This window comes from Lissotriton helveticus, chromosome 4_1 (genome assembly GCF_964261635.1).
Source record: "Lissotriton helveticus chromosome 4_1, aLisHel1.1, whole genome shotgun sequence".
NCBI classification, from domain to species: Eukaryota; Metazoa; Chordata; class Amphibia; order Caudata; family Salamandridae; genus Lissotriton; species Lissotriton helveticus.
In genome coordinates, this window is record NC_136063.1 from 2,008,550,400 (window position 1) to 2,008,573,380 (window position 22,981).

The 22,981-nt window shown below is 41.6% G+C and overlaps 1 protein-coding gene across 1 annotated transcript in view; it reads left to right on the forward strand.

Moving 5' to 3' along the window:
• The window catches only part of AFF2 (ALF transcription elongation factor 2), a 971,857-nt gene that overhangs the window by 941,035 nt on the left and 7,841 nt on the right, over nt 1–22,981 (forward strand). The window contains exon 20 of the mRNA XM_078688633.1: nt 20,718–20,929. Within this exon, the coding sequence (XP_078544759.1) occupies nt 20,718–20,929 (212 nt within the window). The remainder of the gene's footprint in view (nt 1–20,717; nt 20,930–22,981) is intronic.

Below are 22,981 nucleotides of genomic sequence, written 5' to 3' on the forward strand. Positions count from 1 at the left end.
CTTCTTGCACAAATCGAAATTGATATTTAAAAGGTCTCCCATTTCACCACTGATTAACTCTCGTATTGTATTTCTGGACCTGTCTGCTTTTGCTTTCCAGGCTAATGATGAGCCACACGTTTCACCCTAAGCAAAGTGTTGACGTTTGCTCGCCTTCCACATATCCCGAGATATTTTATCAATTTCTGCCCTAAATGCAGCTTGTAGCCCCTCCAGCTCTTTACTTAAAGCCCCCCACTCTGTTTGAATCCTCCATGGATGCCTTCTGTAGCTCTTTATTCCTAATATCTTGGATAGCCCTTTCTCTTTCTTGCTTCTCTGCTCGATGTTCCCTACCATGTTGGATGTTAGGAGACCCCTTAGATACGCTTTGAAAGCATCCCAGACTATGTCCTCTTCTGTTGAACCATTATTAATACTAAAAAAACTCTCTGATATATCCCTTAAGTCCTCGATAACCCTCTCATCTAAAATAATGACCCTGTCCAGAGTCCACCTTCTAGACACCTCTGGCTGATGATACTTTAAAGATAATGCTACCGCAGAATTATCTGATATTGTTGTCGGAAAGATTTTGGCGGGCTATTATATTTAGCTTTCGAAGTCCTGTTGTGTAAATGTATCTACCTCCTCGGGTTCGCTAATGTTGTGCATCTTATTCTGTCACATTATTTTCAACATAGCTGGGAATTTTAATTGCACTTGTGCTCCCTTTTCTCGAAGCTCACTCATCCTAGTACCTAGTTCCCATTTTCGCTGGGGTGTCCTCTTGCTAAGGTCAGATCTTATCTGATATGTAAAGCCATCATGTTTAAGGGAGCCCTCTTTTAGTCCCTTCAATAATATCAGCTCTTTCACAGTGAAATTAAAAAAATTTATCAGGATTTTTCTTGGAGTTTTCCTCTCTGGATTTAACCTAAAAGGATCCCGATGTACCCTCTGAATCTTTCACTCCCATTTGATATCCGGCCTATCGGGCGTGATCTCTCTTAGTAAACCACAAAAAAAAAGGTTAAACATCCCCCTTTTCAGCCCCCTTTGGGATTTGTAGGAACCTCAAATTCTTGTGACAGGATTGGGTTTCTAGTCTTTCTAAGTCATTGTAACCCTTGATTCTGTTTCCTTAGCCAATCGATATCTTTGGAGTTTTCCAAGACATTTCCTGGCAAAGTTTTAACTTCCCCCTCCAAGGTACAGGCGCGTGTCAGGGTATCGTTTAATTTTTCCTCTAATGCGTCACATTTATCATGGATCATCCTTTGGTTGGACTCCGATATTTCAAATTTATGAAAGATGTGTTGCCTTAAGTTCAAGAACAATTTTTCTGTTGATTTTGCATCGCCCACATCTCTTCGGTTAATTATGTACTCCTGGCCATTCTCCCCCAGGGTTGAGTAAACAGTTCCACCGTGGGGAGATTCTGAATTTATATGCACCGTGATGAGGGGACTGGAACTGGTACCCAAATTGAGATTAGTATTAAGGCTGGGATTAGTATTAGGACTGCGATTTGAGCTAGCGGATACACCGGGCCCAGTTTCAGACTTAGCAATGCCACTAGTTAGCACCCTAGTTTGTACAACCTGTTGCCCTTCATCAGTAGAAGATAATCCAGCTAGTACAGAAAACCTATTCTCCTCAGGGAGAGGAACATGGTTAATTTGCGTCATAGTTTTCTTCCCCTTAATTTGTGCGGTTTGTAACATGTTCCATGATTTTAAAGTATGCCTTCAGAGAGGGAGGTGGTTTTGCTGAAGCTCACACCTCCTTCTGCCCACACCGCCGGGATTTTCCAGTGCCTTTTGAGGTTTTCTTTTTTGGGGAAACTAGGGCAACCACAGTAGCTTCCTTAAGTGACTGCTCCCAATTTATCTCTCCTTTCCCCCTCTGTCTTTCTTTCTTCCTTCAGGGAGGGATCTCAGCTGGTACCGATTCTTCACCCGACCCTTCAGTGCTGCTTGTTCGCTTTCTGTTGGGTACACCAATGAGCCTTTCACCGGACCCTGTTCACTTAGAGGGGACAGTAGAGTGGAATTAGCTACCACTCCTATGTTCTGCCCAATATTCGCGAAGGCCCCTCCCCACAGCTAAGGTGGTGACCAGCCTCTGAAGCAACAGGGAAAACTCTTCCATCGGCCTCTGCAGTCCCAAACCCCCCTCCAGTAGCTGTGAAGTCTCCCCCCCCTCTACTCCCATCAGCTTACCACCATTGGGAAGTCAGTCGGACACTTTGCACACTCTGTAATTCAAAAGCGGACTTAGCTTCTTTTCCGATACAATCTCCGCTGCATCTACTTTATCCGCGGCCTCCGCTGTACTCTGCCAATATCTCGGCATCCTTCCCCTCGCCTTGTAGCCTCGCCGCACTTCCACTGTTAACCCGGAAGCCGACTAGGAGAATCGCCACTCTAGTCTTCCTCCATATCGCAGCCGCCCGACACCAGGCTCCGTGTCCTTACACCCCGACTGCGCTCATATGACCTGGAGCACAGTACTGTATACTTTATACTTCACTCTATGTTGCCGCGCGTCTTGCATTATACAGTCCGCACGGTTTTACCCCTTTTTGCCCGTCTTAACGTTTGTTCGCCTCCTCTCCTCTCTGCCACGTCCGGGAGCTCCCGCGACTGGCTTCAGCCCACCGCCATGTCTCCTGACTCCCCACTTTCCATCCTAGTTAGAGATTTAGGTCTGCCCTTGAGAGGAGTAAATCTCTCCTACCATCCACAGTAGGAGTATTCCTCGAAAACCTTTGTGACTACCAACAAATTTGTAAGTTTGTGGTTGTTGACTCACTTTTCAATGCAATATCTGCAATATCAATTACTCTCCAGTTGGAAAAAATGTATTTGTGCGTGTGTGGATTCATGAATTGTGAAATGCAAAATGAATTTGTGTTTGTACTTTATACAATTTGTGCCTCAAAGATGGGCTTTACTGAGTGAATGGCTTTATGATTCCGGTCCAAAATAAATAATTAAATTGATGTCTTTTTTTACAAAAGATAAGTGCTTCCAGACTCTGTTGGTAATGAGGATGCGAGACAGGAAGGATTTTGTAAACGTGGACAAAGTATTCATGAAACTGTGCAATAGGAAGCATGTTACAGAGTGGCAATGGGCCTGGATTTCCCCACAATGAATGTGTGTCGAACGATAAAAAAATTCTCCAGGAGGGAACACATTATTGTCACATAGAAACAAAAACAGAAGTTACATTTGCAAAGAGCACTTTGCATTACATTTGCAGATATGGGAGATATAGCAAAGGGAATTTTAAGGGAGGCGTCTTCGATTTCTATATTAAGCCTATAAAAAGCAGCACTTGTTCCATACTTTGTTGTAGTAGTCGATGCAATTGACAACATTTTTCTCCAGGATTTGTGAATCAAGCAGTAAGAAGTCATGCCCACTAGCATAGAATGAAGAGGTGCAGAAGCACATCATTTAATCACTGAGTTAGAGAGATTGACGGGCTTTCTTAAATACCTGGGAGTGGACATTTACATTTTGCATTCTAATGGCTGGAAGGTATAGCTAAGAAGTGGAATATTGTGTCATGATTCTTCTAGGCTATGAATAAAAATATTAAAATATATTTTTGTTAACACCTTTATGCAGGTTTTCCTTCACGTTGACTTCAGTGCGCATGCGAGTATATAGATTTTTTCATCAAGCACAGATTAAAAAAAGAATTATTTTTTTTTGGTATGACATTAGCCGGCTAAACAAAAATGAGTTTTAATTTTTCATTGATTGAGGCTTTTTGCCTAGCGGTGCATCCCTTTATACGGAGAGCAAAGCATGTGTATCATACTCAATTATCCCTTTCACTTAGTTCAATTGGAAAGTATTAGTCCAAAATAGTCATTTTGGTAAGTGACAAAGAACAGTAACGAGGGGCAAATGATTGGTGGCTTTTAAGACCCTACTGTTATATAATTTATGGTTTACACCGTGAAAATAATAGCAGTATAAAAGGTTTGTGTTTTCCAATGTGTTTCTAATACTTTTAGAACTCCTTTCTCAGATCGGAGGTATCCGTGGACAAATTCAGTCTGAAACCCATTTAAAGCAGGCAGTATGATATTGCATTACTTAACCTCCATGCAGTGGGCTGGCAGCAAGTGATTTCTAATTGCCACTGTAAGAAATAGGAAGCAATCTATAACAAAACATAAGTGATGCACTTAGCAGCTCCTTCAAACTCCTATTCTTTGGGAAGCAGTGTGTGAGCGCGCTCTCTGCAATTAGAAGCACATTTCCATTGAAGCGCCCAAGGACTCCTGCTGAGGTGTTCATAATTCTTCTTTACTCTGCGGAGCCAATACCATTTCCCGCGGTGCTTTAGAGTTTTTCACTTTGCTTATTGTAGTGGTTGTGCTTGAAAGAAATAGCCATTGTACTTTGCACAATAGACCTTGATGATACACCAGCACTGCATACGTAGAATGCTCTGTCAGAAGCAAACCCAGAAACTGGATGCACATAAAATTGAATCGCTATTTGGTTCATATATTTATTTCTCAACATCACCAATTCTATTTGTTTTTAAATTGAATGTTAAGTGGATCAAGCATTTTTGTCATCCATGGCTGAGTGAGATTACCTTGGCCCATCCAACCTGCACATTGTCTGCCTCTATGTTACTCACACAGTACTGTTTATCAGTACCATTGCTTATTTATCATTATTGTTCCCCTGTTGGTATCTAAGTACTTCATGAGCTATGCTACCATTTGCTGTGCCCACCATACCAACTGTATGTCCAAAAATTGTATAATTCTAATTTAATGTCCCAGTTCCACCCCTCCCAGTTTCTCATGTAGCGAGCTGTGTGAATAAGAGCTGAGTTGAGTTGCACTGAAAGGTGTTTGCCTGTAGAGTATCCTCTTTTCATGTAAACAAAATTTAAATTACACAAGCTATGCTATACACTCTGCAAGGTAGTGTTAATTTGTGTGCCAGTCCCAGTTGGGCATCCTGTTACATATTGGAAGGGTGTACTATTTTGGTTTGTTTATTGTGTTGCTCGGGTCTTTTTCTGACTATTGAAAATGGTGCCAGAGAAATGATGAGCTTAAGAAAAATTATCCAAGATGGAGGTAACCCCCATGCAATTATTGACAAGAGTGGACCTTCAGCTCAGGGGTCTCATCCTCTCAGGTTAATGCCTACTTGGAAGTGCTCTCATCCTTGGCTAAGTTTTGCAATTGTACTTCAGACCCTTACAATTTGGTATAAAACTCACAAACCTATTTGTTAGATTATATGTTTTTCTAGGTACTATTTAGGCGTAATTCCCTCCTCCTGAAACCTCAGATATTTCACAAAAAGAGAACATGCCAACAAGCCTTCTCTGGCACTGCACCAAAAATCTGGAACTCTCTTCCACCGGAAATTCGTAGAATCTCCTCCAAGGTTGCCTTCAAACTGGAAGTAAAAAAATTCCTCATGAATAAGTTCTTACCTGAATAAGATGTGCGACTGTCAGCTCTAATTGCATCGGACATACTCCAGAATTTGTTGTTAATCTTGTATATTATTATTGTATTTGCTCCCCTTATGTAATTATGTTTCATCGACTAGCCCATTCTTCGCATACCCCAGGTTTGTAAACGGTCTGTGATGTGAGCCCTATTTGTTTCAATGCCTATGTAGACTCCCCATTTGACTCATGTACTGAACTGTTACCTTCCTTTCCTTCAAATTGTAAATCGCTCTGATATCATTCTGGATCAAGTTCGCGCTATATAAAACTTTATAAATAAGTAAAGGTTACAATAATCCTGTTTTTGGATTTGATTTGCTGTTAAGACTCTGTCATTTTTGTCCAACTGAAATGCAGTGCAATGAAAGTTGGTTTTGACTAATATGAGTATCTCACTCCATCTCATGATGGACACTGTTTCCAGTCCTGAACCTTATACCCACAAATCATTTCTATCAGCTGTGTGAATCTGATTGCTTCAAGTTAAGTTTTGAGGATGTCACATAAAGATTGAAAACAGATATTAGTTACAAAGTAAATCTTTTAATTTGGGTGCATCACTAATTTTAGGGATTGCTGTGAGTTCTGAGGTGAGTCAACTCTGTGAAAATGCTGACACTTTGCTTGGATTTGATGACCCAACCCTGAAAGAGAACAGTTATGATCAGTGATTCAGAAGTTATTTTAATTTACAAATATCTTCATCATCCATGTGTGAAAAGAGCCTGACATTCTGAGTAAAACATGTAGTTCCTAAAGCAACTCCAGTCAGTTGATTACCCATAGTAATAACAAAACATGCAAGATGATGGATGGAATGTTGAACATTGGCAAAACATTCACCCCAAGTCACAGATCTGGGTTTAATCCATCGGTATTTTGCTCACCACGCCACCCCAGTTCAGACATAACCATATGCAAATCAGTCTTGACCCTGTGCCTCATTAAAACAGTCCAGCCCAAACTGCCAAGCCATGTCTTCCCTGGACCGGAATCAAGCATCCTAGGACCGGTTTCTGGCTATCAGCCGTCATCAGCCAGGATAGCTTGACTCTAGTGGTATAGTGAGCAATGGACCCACGTCTGGGCATACCCTTCTCTCATAGGTGGACAAGCAAAACACACAAGATGATGGATGGAATGTTGCACATTGTCAAAACATATACCCCCAGTCACAGATCTGGGTTTAATCCATTGTTATTTTGCTCACCACGCCACCCCAGTTCAGACATGGCCATATGCAAATCAGTCTTGACCCTGTGCCTCATGGGAATAGTCTAGCCCGAACTGCCAAGCCATGTCTTCCCTGGACCTGAATCAAGCATCCTAGGACCGGCTTCTGGCTATCAGCCATCATGAGCCAGGATATTAAGTAATAAGTAATAATATAGTAATATAGTAATAAGCCAACTTCACCATAGAGTTCTAATGAAGAACTCAAACTGCTAACCATCTCCTGCATGACTAACAAATTTGCTTTGGATCAGACTGCAGCAAGGAAATCACTATGTTATTCATCGTAGACAGAGCCCTCCTGAGGCCCCAGCCTCTTAATATTGCTAGACCCTCAGCTGACTTTGACACAGTCAACCATCCCTCCCGCATTCACAGCCTAGTCTTCACTGACAATGTTCTTCACTGGTTCTCGACCTACCATTACAAATGATATCCGTTTTTCCACATGGGTAACACTAGAATCCAAAAGAAAAGAATCGTATCACCTGTAGCCTGCCAGGAGTCCATACTATCCCCGTCACCTTCAACCTCTTGATGGACCCCTTTGGCTGCCACTCATTGATGATAGTATTAAAATTCACCATGTTGCTTATGACACACAATTCTTCTTCAAAACCTCCTCTACTCCAGACATTGAACATGTCAGACACTACCTGCACCACATCCAGACCTGGATACCCAGTCCCTATCTGAAGATCAGCCCCACCAAGACATCATTACTGTTATCTGCCAAGAAATAGTGCAAACCTTGGTCAGGGACATGAACCATGATGGGTTTATACCTCTGAATGCCATGTCACTTGGATTCATCCTAGTCACCAACCTCAGTCTCAAGGAACATGGTGCTAAAAAAACAAAGATGACCTATTACCAGCTCTCTCTAAAGAAAGTGAAAATTTGTTTCAGAAAATGTGCTGGTACCAGCTCTCTCTAAAGAAAGTGAAAATTTTTTATTTCAGAAAATGTGCTGGGGTTCTAGCCTTCATAGTCATATATCTGGATGGTGGTAATGCCCTGAACTATGGCCTTCCAGACTCTACCCCTTAATTGCACCCCTTAATTGCATCCTACAACATCATACATACTGCTGCATGTCTCAGTCAGGGCCTAAAGACTTATGATAACATCAACCCCAACATGATGGAATGCCATGGACTCCATTTGCCGCCCACACCATCTACAAAACCAGTTCCATTGTCTTCAAGCCATCACAATTAGAACCCATGCTTATCTTGTGGACAAGCACACCATCTCTGGCGGCTCTCGGCACATGTGCAGTGAGGGCCTCATCAGACTGGTTGCTAAAAAGTGCTTAAAAGGAAAAAAAACAAGTTAGATGGCCTTTTCCATCTATTTAGCCAGTATCTGGAACAACATGCCCCAATCCATCAGGACCGCCACAATGCTGCTACAGAAAAAATTATATAGGCATTAGGCACCTATATAAAGTCCACTATATCACAATGCAGTAATAGAACATTTCTGTTCCCAAAATCCAGTGACCTTTCTGGTCTATTGTTGCCCCTTTGCTTGCCTTTTACCCTGTACAGAACTCTGCTTCCTTTTTGCTGGGGGACTTCTACCCAGATAGCACATGCATACATTAACAACCTCGAATCATGATAAATGCAAGGCACACATGAATGAAATATTGCTGTGATAGGAGTGTAGAATATGAAGCATTTCCTATGGAAGAGACTGCAGTAAACGAACAAAAGAAGTGATTAATTGTGTCATAGAAATGCTGGGTAATGGTTCAGAGAGCTAAAACAAGACACATTTTCTGTAATTTCTCAAATAACTTTCTCATCATTAGTAGAAAAAAGGCTGGCACGATGAATAAAACATGTACTTCCAACAGCTGTAACAGCCTATCAGTTGATTCCCCTAAATTATCTACTGTGGGTTCTCCACAGAGTTCTAATTAAAACAACTAGAATGCTAACATTCCATTTTCATATCAAAAGCTAGTCACTCTTGGATGTCCAGTGGCTGGATTAGAACACTTTTCTAATAGTACAGGCTTTTATAAATGAGCTTTGACAAGTTAATGTCAATATGAAACTAACTGTTTCAAAAATGTCAGGAAAGGAAGGGTGTTTAGTTGTTTATGTCATAATATATTTTTAACAAGCGTACAGTTGTTGATGAGAGAGACGCTACATAACTTCAGAAATCCAATCCCACATCTTTTTACTCATCCTATCAATGCCATTTGTTTCCTAATGTTTCCTTAATTTTAAAATAGTAACCTTTGTCATGCCTTGGGTACTGAGTGAGTTGACATTGGAACCTTTACGCTTTCTTTTACTGCTCCCTTTTTTCAATAGTTGAATCATCCTAAATTGTGGTGCATTGACTTAAAAATACATTTTATTTTGTGTTAAATATAGGTAAAAATTAAAACCAGTTTAAAAATCTGTATCTATTGTCTACATAATCTTTCTGTATGTCTTCATTACATAAGATTATCATTTATAACATATTTTAAATATAGAACAATAAGGAAACAGTTTTATAACACTGTTACGTCTTTCATGAGCCACACAATTTTCACAGAATGGAAACATTCTATGAATGTAATGCAGATACATAAAAAGGAAAGTTTTCAGGCACTCAGGAACTTGTAGCAGACAGGAAGAGAACCATCATACTGTACATAAGCAGCATCCTGTACAGGGAAGAGAATGCTTCTAAAGCTGTCTTCTTCAGCAGCATGTCTAGTAGTGCAGGCAGATCATTGAGCATGAATTTTATTTCTTTGTTAGACCTCTGTGATCCCACAGGAAACTGTGATGAGAAAGAGACCAAGGGCCTCATTATGATGTTGATCGGAGTTGCCTCCCACTGACATCTCTGCAGTTGTGGAACTGACTGACCTCTAGATGGAATTCATGTGCGGTTGCAAACTCCGAATTCTCTATGGGAGTTTGTGCGGCGGCTGGAAACGGGCCACAGCACAAGCTCCCATAGAGAAATGGGAGTTTCTGTAATTCCCTCCACTGTGTGGAAGGCATCGAATGGTGCCTGACAGAGGGTGCAGGGATTTACAGGGGGGCGCCACTCAACCAGAGCCCGCAGAGGGTTGGGGCCCTGCTAGGGGCCCCCAAAGTCACTTTTTGACAGCCTTGCCCTGTCAGAAAGGCGAGCATGGAAACGCTGTCGGAAACCAACATCATAATCCTTCCTGCGGAAATGCCATCCTATGGGGATTATGTGCAGCTTTCGACTGCACAACGGGCTCATTGAGCCCGTCGGAAGCTAGTTTGATTGACCAGCCGGTTTGGACTCCAACCGCCGGCTTTGAAATACGGTGGTCGTCGTTCAAAACAAGGTTGTCGGCCGGTAAGCCTCCGATGAGCGGCCGGAGGCTTACTAACCGACATCCAAATCAGGCCCATGGTGATTAGTGGGGGTTCACTGCCAAAATATCACCTCTGAAATTATTGCTATACCAAAATATCGTGACCAAAATAATGATGTCAAAAATATTGGCATCCTAAACTTATAATAGTAAGTACAGAAATATTGAGAAAAACATATTTCATTTATCAATATCGTTCTTTTTAAATATTGTTTTCTAAATATATATACATTTTAATATTGCATATTAAATAGTAACATGAATTTAATAAAAAATGAATTAACATAATTAATTACCAATTAACATTATTAATTACCTATTACATACATAATATTAATAACAAAATTATTTTTCATGTATTATAATTAAATTACTTCCCAGTCTGTACTCCTAGGTAACAGTTCAGTACATGAGTCAAATGGAGAGTCTACATAGGCATTGAAGCAAATAGGGCTCACATAACAGACAGTTTACAAACCTGGGGTATGCGAAGAATGGGCTAGTCAATGAAACATAATTACATAAGGGGAGCAAATACACTGGAGTATGTCCGATGAAATTAGAGCTGACAGTCTCACATCTTATTCAGGTAAGAACTTATTCATGAGGATTTTTTTTACTTCCAGTTTGAAGGCAACCTTGGAGGAGATTCTACGAATTTCCGGTGGAAGATATTTTTTTAAACGATATTAATGACTTTGATATTTTAAAAATCAATATTACTTACCTTAAAGTTATTATTCTTAACAACGATATTTCTGGCAGATGATATTTCCATAGCACAATATTTTGGAGATGATATTTTGGTATGACGATATTTTAATTTTAGTGGGTTGGTATTCTAATATTCTAATGATGCTTGCTTCTGTTACGAGCTACGAATCTCCTGGGCAGATACTGACTGGCCAGCTGTCCGATGTACAACTAGTTGGCAGAAAGTAGGAAATTGGACTCATAGGTATATTCTCCCTACTGTGCATAAACAACAGGTACTCTGGTGCAAGGGAACCCTTTAATATTATGTTATTGAGCTATTATCATATAATCACCAAACACATTCAACAAAGAAACCTCCGCTCTAGAGTGGCACCTCACCTCAAAATCAAAGATACAAGGAAAAATACCATGGGTGGTGCATCATTCTCTGTTCAAGCAGCCAAACTATGGAACTCTTTACCCCCTCACTTAAGATCCACGGATAACCGCCTTATCTTCAGAAAACAACCCAAGAATTGGCTCTTCCCCACATAACCACCATACGCAAACAGAAATATACAGCATATCTCTCTGTATATAAGCATTCATTTGTACTAAAGATATGTACCTATATATGTTGATTGCTTAGTATAAATATATAGATATTAATTAGTTCTGCTTGACAAATGTATATATTACTGATAGTTACATTATACTATGTTTTAACATGTATGTAAGTGGCTGCAAAAATAAGTACATCTTTTATCATATCTATTTATCTATAATTGCTTCACTATTGATTTACAAAAAATATATATACAAATAAATACATTCAATTAATTTAAAGTACAACAACACTTGAAAGCCGGAGTTCATTTAATGTATCTTTAATCTACATATACAACTTTCATTTATGCATACACATATCTTCCATGTATTATGGATCTATGTATTTATTATTTTTCCTCTAATTCAGCATATCCAATGCACTACCCTATTTTTCAGCCTATCCCGCTCTCAATATATCCTCTACCTCAACTCTCTGACTCATCTCAAACCTTTCTACTACTCTTTCCATTGCACTACCCTATTTCTCACCCTATATCTCTATCAATATATCCTCTACCTCCACTCTCTCATTCATCCCAATCCCCATACCAATGCTGTGATCCCCAAAAATAACCCTTTCAGGACTCTTCCTTACTCTGTCCCCTACCTGGCATCATCTCATACCGCTTTTACTCTTCCGATCCCCTAAAACAAGCCTTTCTATACCCTTCCCAATGACTCTTCCCTCTTCACCTCCTTTTTTCTCATCCCAAGCCTCCTCCTACTGCTATGAGCTCTTAAACAAACAAAAAAAAATCTGAATCCTTCCCTCTTCTATACCTCCACTATCCTTTTCAATCCAAATAACAGACTAACATGTCTACCACTCAAATTAATTTATTATTTCACTATACTAATTCACCACTTATCCTTTGTGGGTTCTAAAGTAGCGTGCTACTTGCTGAAAAAGCACTTCAGTACCCCATCATTGTGAAAATGCCCAAAATAAAATGGGAACAACAAAAAAGAAAGTAAAACGACCTACTACTTAACAACATTTTCTGCTTCACACCAGTATGAGGGGTTAAAAAAGTAAACATGCAGGGGATTAGTTCAACCCTGCTAAGAGGCAGACATATTTCAGCCTGCATAAAAGTGCCCTAAACCAAGTCAAGGAGCTTCCTTCATGACCAAAAATCCCTTTCTGAGAGGCTCTTAAAATGTATGTCTACCCTCTTGTCTGGTGGTGTCTGCAACCAAACGTACTGTATTCTGAAAACCTGTTAATATGGAAATATATAATATATTCTAAATCAGAGTACATTAGCTTATTACCATCCCTTGAATACCTATCTAAATGAGTGCTGTTCCTGTAGGAGGGGAGCTACCACGCTTTATCAGCTGCCTAAAGTTCAGTTCTGTCCTACTCACTACCCATATATCCATTAAAAAGGGCCATTAATTCAAACATGCCACTCAAATGGTGGGTGAGGTTCTTAAACCTAAACAAAATTAGAGCTTTTTGCTTGAGTGACGCTCAACACCCTCCACAGGCATCAGGGTCAGAGTTGGATGAAACAACATTAATGACCTCTCTTTTACATTGTACTTGTATCTTATGTAATATTATCTAACTATGTGCATACTAGTTATTGTAATGCTATTTTAACAATTGTATTATCCCAAAAGTGATACTGTTGCTCTTCTTGTTATCGATAAATGATATAATTGTCATTTGGGATGCTACATTTGCTTTACATTGGCTTGTTACCCTTAATATTGTAGATAACATTGAGAAACAAGTATCAGCAAATGACTTTAAAGACTAAAACATGCTAATTATCTGAAATGACTGCTTGCGTCTTTAGCTTTGTCTCTAAATTAAACATTGCTATTCAGTGACTAAAATGGATGCTATCACTTATTCCTATCATATTTGTGAGAAAGGTCTCCTTTTTGTGTTGTCCTCCACCATATGATTGCTCAATTTTATTGCAGGGTTTTAGACTCCGCACACTGGGGCACTGCCGTCCAGTACCCAGTGTTTGTGCCCTGATCTCTAAAGACTGTAGCAATTGCCTAATGCTGTATTGGCTTATTTACCTTTCTTATAAGGTCATTGTATATGGTTTAAAAATACACCTATGGCATAAACATTTTAAATGTAACATGCGGAGTGCAGCACTTATTGTGTCATCCACTAGCGTGACAAGAAAAGCACAGCTTCAGGCATTTCATGTTTAGGTTGATAATCACTGCTTTAACCCTATTGTGCAGACTAGTCAAAATCACCCTTTTGAGAATTACAAAAAACTAATTTTAATAATAAAATACGGCACCCCCAAGGACACCTTTTTATCTTAAGAAGGGGTGCATAATATTTAAGAGTTTAACATGTGTAACATTAGAGATGGCATGCTCCCTCAGTGAGTAGGCCTAAAACAGCATTGCCACTCGTCAGGATGTAGCTTGCACATAGGAAAAGTCAAAGTATTGATTATACACTTTACTCTATACCCTTTGATCTGCTCCAGCTACAGACCCAATTCACAGGCATTTTTTCTATATATTAAAAACCCAAATTAATGGTGAAGTTGCATTTTTATAAAAAAAAAATTAAATTAACTTTGTATTAGCTCTTCAGCCACAGCCTGTACTTGGCCTGAATGAGGTGTCAAAGAGATGGGGAAAGTACTCCTAGAGCAGGGACAATTGACTAGGGGCCTAGTCGCACAGAAGGAGGCTGCAAACTTACCGCGAAGGACTCCAAGTCCCAGGGGGCCGCTGAAGGAAATTGCCAGCACGGCGAGGCCCGTCTGAGCCCGTCGGAGACTGGACGAGGCCGGGCTGGGCCACCCCTGTAATCTCGCTCATACCGAATGGGACACGCTCTCCAAATGGAACCCAACAGCTCAGTTATTATTAGGCACCTCAGCCCACTTATCATGAGGGGCAACGGTCATCTTCTTAATCACCAGGATTCGATTGGGTCGTGAGGGGAAAGGCGTCCCGAGGTCGGGATCATAAGACCTTGCAGCAGTTGCTCCACGCTGCCTCTGACACAGTGCAGCGCGACAGAAGGCAGTACTCGAGGGCCCCTGCTGCCCAAGAGGACCTCAGTGCAGGTACTGTCAGTTCTGGGTTCCACTTGCTTTTATTTTTGAGTCAGCGATTGGACCAAGGTGTGATTGACTATCTAGATATTCCTGGACTTGGGCCCATATTGATTATACAAACTCATAAATGTGAGGACGTTATTGTTGGTGTAGATAGAACTTACTTTTTAACGTTAAAATGGCAATCATTCACAGTATAAGTTTTTAATATAGTCTTGTGGAACATTTTTACATTGTGACTTGTATAGATTCATTTACTTCCTTTCTTTTTTGTATATGTTTTAATATTGCATTAGTCACCTTATTCTCACTAGCAAATTTGCACTGTACCAGGGAGCTGATCAAATAAGTCCTGAAAGTTGGATAATCAGTTAAAAATGAGTAGGAGGAAAATAATCCTCGGGAAAAGCGTGGTAGGAACTTTAGATGCCTTCTTAACGAGGGCTGAATCTGTTCTGCTCAGCTCAGCTGTCCAGCTCACAGATCTTTGTTTCAGCTGCGGCTGCCCCCTTCCTATGATTTTGGCAGAACCTTGTGGTTTTTCTAGGAGGAAAGTGAAGCCTTCCCAGGAATTGGGCTCGCTTTTCCCTCCTTGAACTGTGTACTGCTAAACGCCAGGTCATTGGTTAAACATGGCCTGGAGTGCAGTTTATTGCTGGAGGATCATCAGATAAGGATGGCATTTATAACGGAGACATGGACTGATAAAACCTCTGGCCCTGATATCGTGAAGGCTTTGCCAGCCAATTTTTTGTGCTACACGCTGGATCGTCCTTCGGGGAGAGGGGGAGGGCTGGCGGTTATTTACCATTCTAGCATTCAGCCCTCTTTTTCCATCGCCTCCATAGATTCATGTGAAGCTCTATCCATTATCGTGCGACTCTCCACCCACATTACCTTAAAGGGATTCTTATTTATCGCCCCCGGGGCCCAGAGGTCTGTTCTTGGATTCTCTGGGTACCTTGTTGGAAGCAGGCTTATGCGCAAACACCTTTACGATTATGGGAGATTTAAATTTTCATCTAGAGAATGCCCTAGACTCGGATACTGATAGATTGATTGGGCTTTTGGGGGATGGAGGACTGGACCAAAGGGTGGTGGGTCTCAATCAATCAATCAATTAATCAATGTATTTATAGAGCGCGCTACTCACCCGTGAGGGTCTCAAGGCGCTGAGGGGGGGTGCTGCACGCACGCACGGGTTCCCTCGCACTCAGCTGGACACACACTAGAGGGCATTTTTTCCAACAATGCCGGTCTGGATTTGCTAGATGTGCTACTTCTCTCCTGGTCTGATAAGGCGGCCATTTTTTTCTCGCTTAATCAAGGATCCGGAAATGTAGCTGCGGACAGATTAAGGAATAAAATCTCCGTCAGGGTCTGGAAGAATATAAATGGGCAGGAGATGGGGAAGTTCCTAACATCAAGTGCACCTAAATTTCCAGAAAATGCTGAAATGGCAGAGGAACTGTAATGCCTGCGACCAATTTGCGCCGATCAAATCTTTCACACCAAGGAGAGCGCAGCCTTCGGCACATTGGTTTTCTGACCTTCTACAAAAACATAAAACAGAGTGTAAGAGGCCCGAGAGGATCTGGAGAAGGGGCTACTGTCCCACTAATAAAGAAAAATATAAAGAAAGTCTTACTCTCTACAAGCAACTGATTGTGGAGGCGAAAAAGGTATATTTTGCTGAGCAAATTGAGGGGGCTAGTTCCTCCTCTAGAGAACTTTTCAGGACCATCACCAGGCTGACTATGCCAACTAAGCCATGCTCTCAGAGCAGCGCAGCTTTGTGTGAGTCTCTAGCTTCATCCTTTAGGAATAAGGTTGAAGGGATTTTTTCTTCCTTTTCCAAAACCCAAGGAGAGGCGGGGTTGTGGCAACCAGTACTGGGAAAAAAACTGGGAAGGGCCAGGATAGCTTAGAGCGGTTCAACCCTTTACAATACACGGAGGTTTTAAATCTGTTGCGGTTGGTTCGATCTGGCTCTCCCAATGATCCTTGTCCACCCGCAGTTCTTAAAACCTGCCTCGAGGTCATCACTTCCACTCTCACTCCCATGCTCAATAAGATCATGGACTTCAGTGAGTACCCCAGGAAGTGGAAATCTGCATCTATACTTCCCGTTTTAAAAAAATCCAGCCTAGATGCTAAGGACCCCAATAATTATAGACCCATATCTCGCCTCCCTTTTCCGGTTAAGATTCTAGAGAAGGCCATCAATCAACAACTTAGCTCGTTCCTCCAGAAGACCAATGCTCTAGACTCGACACAATTTGGGTTCCATGCAGGTCATAGAACGGAACTTGCCCTTGTCAAAGCCACGGAAGAGGTAAGAGCGGCGGTGGACCAGGGAGGGGCTGCTGTGCTGATTCAGTTCGATCTGTCGGCAGCCTTCGACACGGTCCATCATGTAGTGTTGATGGTCCGGTTGACAGGGGCAGGGCTGGGGGGCCCAGCCTGGAGTCTCCTTAAGTCCTTTTTGACAGACAGAATTCAGACAGTTGACATGGGGATGGATAAATCAAAACCTTTCACCCTTTCCTGTGGTGTGCCGCAGGGGTCCTCCTTCAGCCACACGCTCTTTTATATTTATGTCAGCCCGCTGGCGGATTTGAAAAGGTCTTTCGGTCTGCAACTCACATCATATGCAGACGACACTCAAATTGTGTTATCATTACAACGAGGGTCTCGAGTGAACATGACTGCGAGATGTCATGACTGCCTGAAGAGCGTGGTGGATTGGATGGCCTCAAACTGTCTCAAATTAAATGCTGGGAAGACTGAGGTAATTCTGTTTGGAAGCAATCCAAATATCTGGACTCCGGATATGTGGCCAGAGGCATTGGGAAATTCACCCATCCATTCTGGGAAGGCCAGAAATCTGGGGGTGATTATTGACCAAAACTTGGACTATGGGGACCAGGTCAGTGGTGTAGTATCATCCTGTTTTCATATCCTTAGGATATTAATGAAGATAAAATGCTTTCCACCAGTGGAGGGCTTTAGGACGGCTGTCACTGCCCTCACATTGCCGCGTTTGGACTACTGCAATAGCCTGTATCTCAATTTGAGAAAGAAGCATGAATACAGATTGCAGTTGGTTCAAAACGCGGCAGCAAGACTTTTGCTCGGGATCCCTAGGTTTGTTTCAGTGTGTGAGGGGCTTAGGCAATTACACTGGTTGCCAATACCAAGACGTGATCAGTTCAAGGCTCTGTGCACAGTTTTCAAGGCACTGAAGGGTATAGGTCCAGAGTTTCTGAGCAGTGGGATAAAATGGTATGTGCCGGGCAGAGCGCTTCGATCAGCCGAAGGCAGACTAGTTGTGGTGCCACGTGTAAAAAAGGCCAGATGGGGAGGAAGCAGCTTCTTCGTCTGTGCTGCAAAATCCTGGAACAATTTGCCAGGGCATCTTAGAAAGGCGTCAGAGCTTCTCTTATTCCCAAAGGGGCTCAAGACCTGGTTATTCATGGATTAGCCCCCCGTCTAGCTCTGGAGTTAGCATGCAGCGCCAGGACGCCTTTGGGCATAAATGCGCTTTATAAGCTCATAAATAAATAAATAAATAAATAAATGCCTCAGCCTTTGTCCTTAGGCAGTCTAGCACCACATCCAGTGGGGGGAAAAGCTACCCCCTAGATCCAGTTTTGAGTGACCACCCAGGAAGCTACTGCTCTTTACCCTGGCCAAACCTCTAGATGGGCTCACAGGCTCTTTTCAGGGGAGACGTATTTACCCATTTGAGGGTGCAGAACACTGGGTGATTGCTTGCAGATAGTAGCTGCTGAAAAAGGGGGTGGGTTGCTCCTCGGTACTTTTACCTTATTGGTTACAGAGTGTCCAGAAGTCTTCCACAACAACTAGCTGCTACCAGGCATAAATGCAAGGCAGCAAGTCAGAACACTCTTTGGACCTGTGGAAAAACAGAAGAAGGACTGCACCTGTTGTTTGAGACCTGTGATTAAACCTGCAGGGCTGGGCATGCTCCCATAATAGTGGACACCAAGAGTCTGTATCCACAGGGGCACCACAAGCTGGAAGAGGCATTTTTCCTGAAGTGCTCAACTGGTGAATAGCAACTGGAGCTGCAGTGGACACTGCTGTTGACCTCTTTCTGACAACGTGAGAGCCTCTAACTGCTTCCCTGGGGACCTTAGAAGTATACTACTCTGGTTGCTTTGGCACCAGAAAAAAGTTTGGAAAAGATCTGCCAGAAAAAGGATTCAACCCACTCTTAGCACCTCCAAAAAAATGATTAAGTCACATTCTGAATTGGAACTTTCAGTGAGAAATCTCCAAAGCTTCAGCGATCCAGCTAGTGGTAATTAGGTTCCACTGCAGCGGCAACAATTTCAGTGGTGGCCCGCTCAGGGAGGATTTTTCTTCTTTAAAAAGTTCTAAATTCCTTTTCTGCTTTAGGACATACACATTTTCATTGACACCAGTGTACCTGTTTTATCCCACCATCATTGGCATTTTGTGCTTTTTTGCATTATTTTCACTTACAATTATAAAAGTTCACATCTCCGCGTACGCTTATTAAGTTTTTACTATTTGGGTGCCATTTTGCGTAATAAATGTTTCTCTATTTTAAAAAAAGGGAGTGGCATTTTATTGTATTGTATCTTTGACATTTTAGCTGCTTGGCACTTTTACATGCTTTACACATTAAGCTACCAGGGGATAAATTCAGGTTTAAATGACTGAAACTGGACCTTACAGATTAGTGACTTTATTACTTGTGCCATCCCAATTAAATATTAATTGTCTTGCAATAAAATTAGTGAAGTTGTCTCAACTGAAAAAATACACTAGAATGCTAATTCTCTGTCTCAATTGACAGAGAGAAGCTGGAGTTTCCAAGCCCACAACAGAATAGAGCAGTAGTTTCAATAAAGGTGACAAGTTAAAGTAAAGTTAAAGTATGCATACTTCTAGAACAAGCTAGTTGCAAGAGAGTGCAGGTGTTTTAATGACAGGGACATACTAGAATACCCATGCTAAAAGAAGAGGGTAGTTGTCTCAATAAAATTGAAAAGCTAGAATACACACCCTTAATGGCAAAGGGAAACTAAAATATTTATACTCTCATTTTTCTCAGTGACAGACACAATTTATTTAACTGAAAAGACAAGCAATAATAAAAATCTTTTACCAAATGTGCAGTTATCTCAATGATAGCGACACACTAGAGTATTGATACTCCTGAGTGAGTACATATTTTTAGGGCAGAAATAAGCTAAAACATTAATATAAAAAAAGAGTGCAGCTGCATCAGTGGACAAGAATTGAATCAAGGCTAATAAGAGTATGGACATGCCTTAATGGAAGAGGCAAGCTGCAGTAGTCTTATTCAAAACTAAAGAGAGCAGTTGTCTCAGTAAAAGTTATAATCTAAAGTATCCATAATCATGAAACAATGCAGTTGCCTTAATGGGAGAAGCAAGCTAGTGTATTTATATTCACAACACTGTGCACCTGTAATGGCCTAGGGACAAGTTAAAATATCCATAAACACAAACACTTGCAGCTGGTTCAATGGGAGAGATAAGGGAGAGGGTAATTTCTCACAAGATAGTGCAACCATCCTAAAGGTAGAGCCCAGTTATGATACCTACACTTACAAAACAAAGCAGTTTTTCTAATGAGAGAGACACTCTTAGACTAGCTATAATTCCATGGGCAAAGGACAGTGAAGTTACTTCAAATGAGGGGGTAAGGTAGAGTATCTTTACCCATACGAGTGTGTAGTTGTCTCAATAACAGAGATGTTGTGAAGACCAAAAAATAAGTAAAATTTCCTCAGTACAAAGACAAGCTGTGGCATCCCTATCTCACTCATTGAAGAAAACAATGGCAGAACAGAGAAATTTATTGTGAAATTCAAATAGAACTACATTTATTTGAGTAATGACACTAACCTCAGAAGCATAAAATGCCTTGTGTTTTACTTATCTACAGCTCTGCAAATGGAACATGTCAAATGGCAGAATCCTTCCAGAAACTACAGTCCATTAAAAAAAGACAAATTCCCTACAATTAACAGAATGATATTTTTCTTCTGTCTTTGATTTTTTTTATTCTATGTAATGGAATAAATAAGATCACAAGTACCAGAATAAATATAACTGGTATTATTTCATGGCCAAATAAGGTTCTTGAAAATGGACAATTTAATAATCAAAGAATGCAGGAACATTATATAAAGAGGGCTGGTCATTGCTGAGTTTGTGCTCATCTGAATCTTTTTAACATTTCAGGAGCACAGAAACACCTTCCCCTATGGCTGTCAGCCCCTCTCCAGTCACAGCTGCTGGAAGCGGCAGCAGTGCTGCAGGCACTGCCACTGGCACAATTGCAATCCCACAGCGTATTCATCACATGGCAGCCAGTCACGTTAACATCACCAACAATGTGTTGCGCTGTTACGAACACTGGGATTTGGCAGACAAACTGGCCAAAGAGAACAAAGGTAAGCATGTGTTCTAATATGTATTTTGTAAAATGTTTTTTATACAGTATTAAAGTGCTTCATCAAAATGTACTGTGCATTAGGCATGTTCAGAATGCTGTACGCAGCATAGGGTTAATCATCTAAAGAAAAATATATGAGCAACATAATAAATTGGTGACATTATAAACGTGGCTTTATAGGTTAGCCAGATGGGCATTTATGGTTAAACAAAAGCCTGATAATGTGTAAGGAAGAGAAAGGAAGATTGTGGGGCTGTAATATGCCATGCATAGTTATGCATGGATGGTGTTCAGTTGGTTACTTTGTCCACTTTGGAAGCTGGCGACTGTTGTTCGAATCCCAGCCAGTGCTTAATTTGTAAAAAGAAAATAGGTGTCAGGGCCCTCCTCAGGAGGCCGCTACAGCTTGCACTAACCATTGCACTAACCATTGCACTAACCATTGCACTAACCATTGCCCCTGCCACCACTGCCAATGACAGTACCAACACAACAATTGCCCAGAACACTACTACAAGTGTGACAATTCAGACTATTCCAGGCTTCCAACAATATAACAGTGCCTTTGGCAGTAGGTTTTAGTCCTTTTAAATATATTGAATTAATAAACAACTGTTGTTGTGCTCATTTCTAATTTAGACAGTAAATGTAAATGTCCAGTATTTGTAAAGCACGAACAATTACCCAAAGGTATCAAGGCACTGGGGGCCCTTGGGAAGATTAAGCGAGCTATTGCCCAGAGTCACATGGTGCTGGGCTGATCTGCCACCAGCCCCGGGGATTAAACCGTGAGCCTCAGGTTCCGGAGTCAGTCGCTTTGGCCGCTGTGCCACACCTCTTCCACGTCATCTACATCATGTGGCAGACTGTCATAAGTGCTGGTGTTGACAATTAAATGCTGGTGCCGAACACTGGAAACCACTGACTGAAGTTAACCACTTCCATCTCCAAAAGTGTGATGCTGGGAAATTAGCATCTGCTTGTCACTTACAAACTTGAAATATAATTGTATATATAACTAGCAGCCCGTCCCGCCGTTGTCCAGTAGCTAAAGACTTCCCCGACCCCCGCCCGCCCCGACATTGTCCAGCAGCCCGGCCCCCGCCCGGGCCGTCCCCCGCCTGCCCCGACCCCCGCCTGCCCCGACATGGGTCCCCTTACCTCAGCCGCCGTTCCTCCAGACTGTCCGCTGCTCGCACCGCCGCTGGCCTGTCCGCTGCTCCTCACGTCAGCGCTCCTCCTCCGCACCATGTCCGCCGCTCCCTTACCTCAGCTGCCGCTCCTCCAGACTGTCCGTTGCTCGCACCGCTGCTGGCCTGTCCGCTGCTCCTCACGTCACCGCTCCTCCCCGCGCCATGTCCGCCGCTTCTCGTCGCGCTCCTGGACGCCGCTCCTCCCCACGCTCCTGATGTGAGCACGCACATTGTGGCCGGCGCTACTTCGGAGGGACTACTTTTTTGTTTCCTGTAAATTTTTTAAATAACGTTTTAAAAAAAATGTATATAGCCTATAACCATCTACACACCCTGACGATTCCAAAGGTGTATCGGGTGTGTGGATTGGCACTGTGGTTCCCGAGTTTACCTGCCTCAAAGGCTGAAAGTTCTTCCTTTATTATAGTAGTATAGATTGTGCATCTGAAATATTAAATTAATCACTAGATGTGTACAATCCTTCATCGTCTCCATAAACCCCTATTAGTGAGCATATACAATACAATGAACATATAAATGCAATGCATATGTCTGCGAGAATGTTGTAGTTCCACTTATATAAATAATTAATTCATAAGCCCTTTAAGCAGCACATTTTGAAATAGTCAGTGCATCCCTTTTCTCACTATTGTCTGTTTCTTAATTCTTTTGTGCAATTATTTCAAATTCATGAAACTGAACTCTCTTAAGAAAATAAATACATACACAACTTACTCTTGGCTTCTCTTATCAATTACTTCAAATGCTGGTGTTATCCTTGTATTCATGTTTTAATCTGATAGGGTTTTGGAAGGTTTTGACAAAATGTTTAAGTCATGTAGAAAAGATGCTGGTGA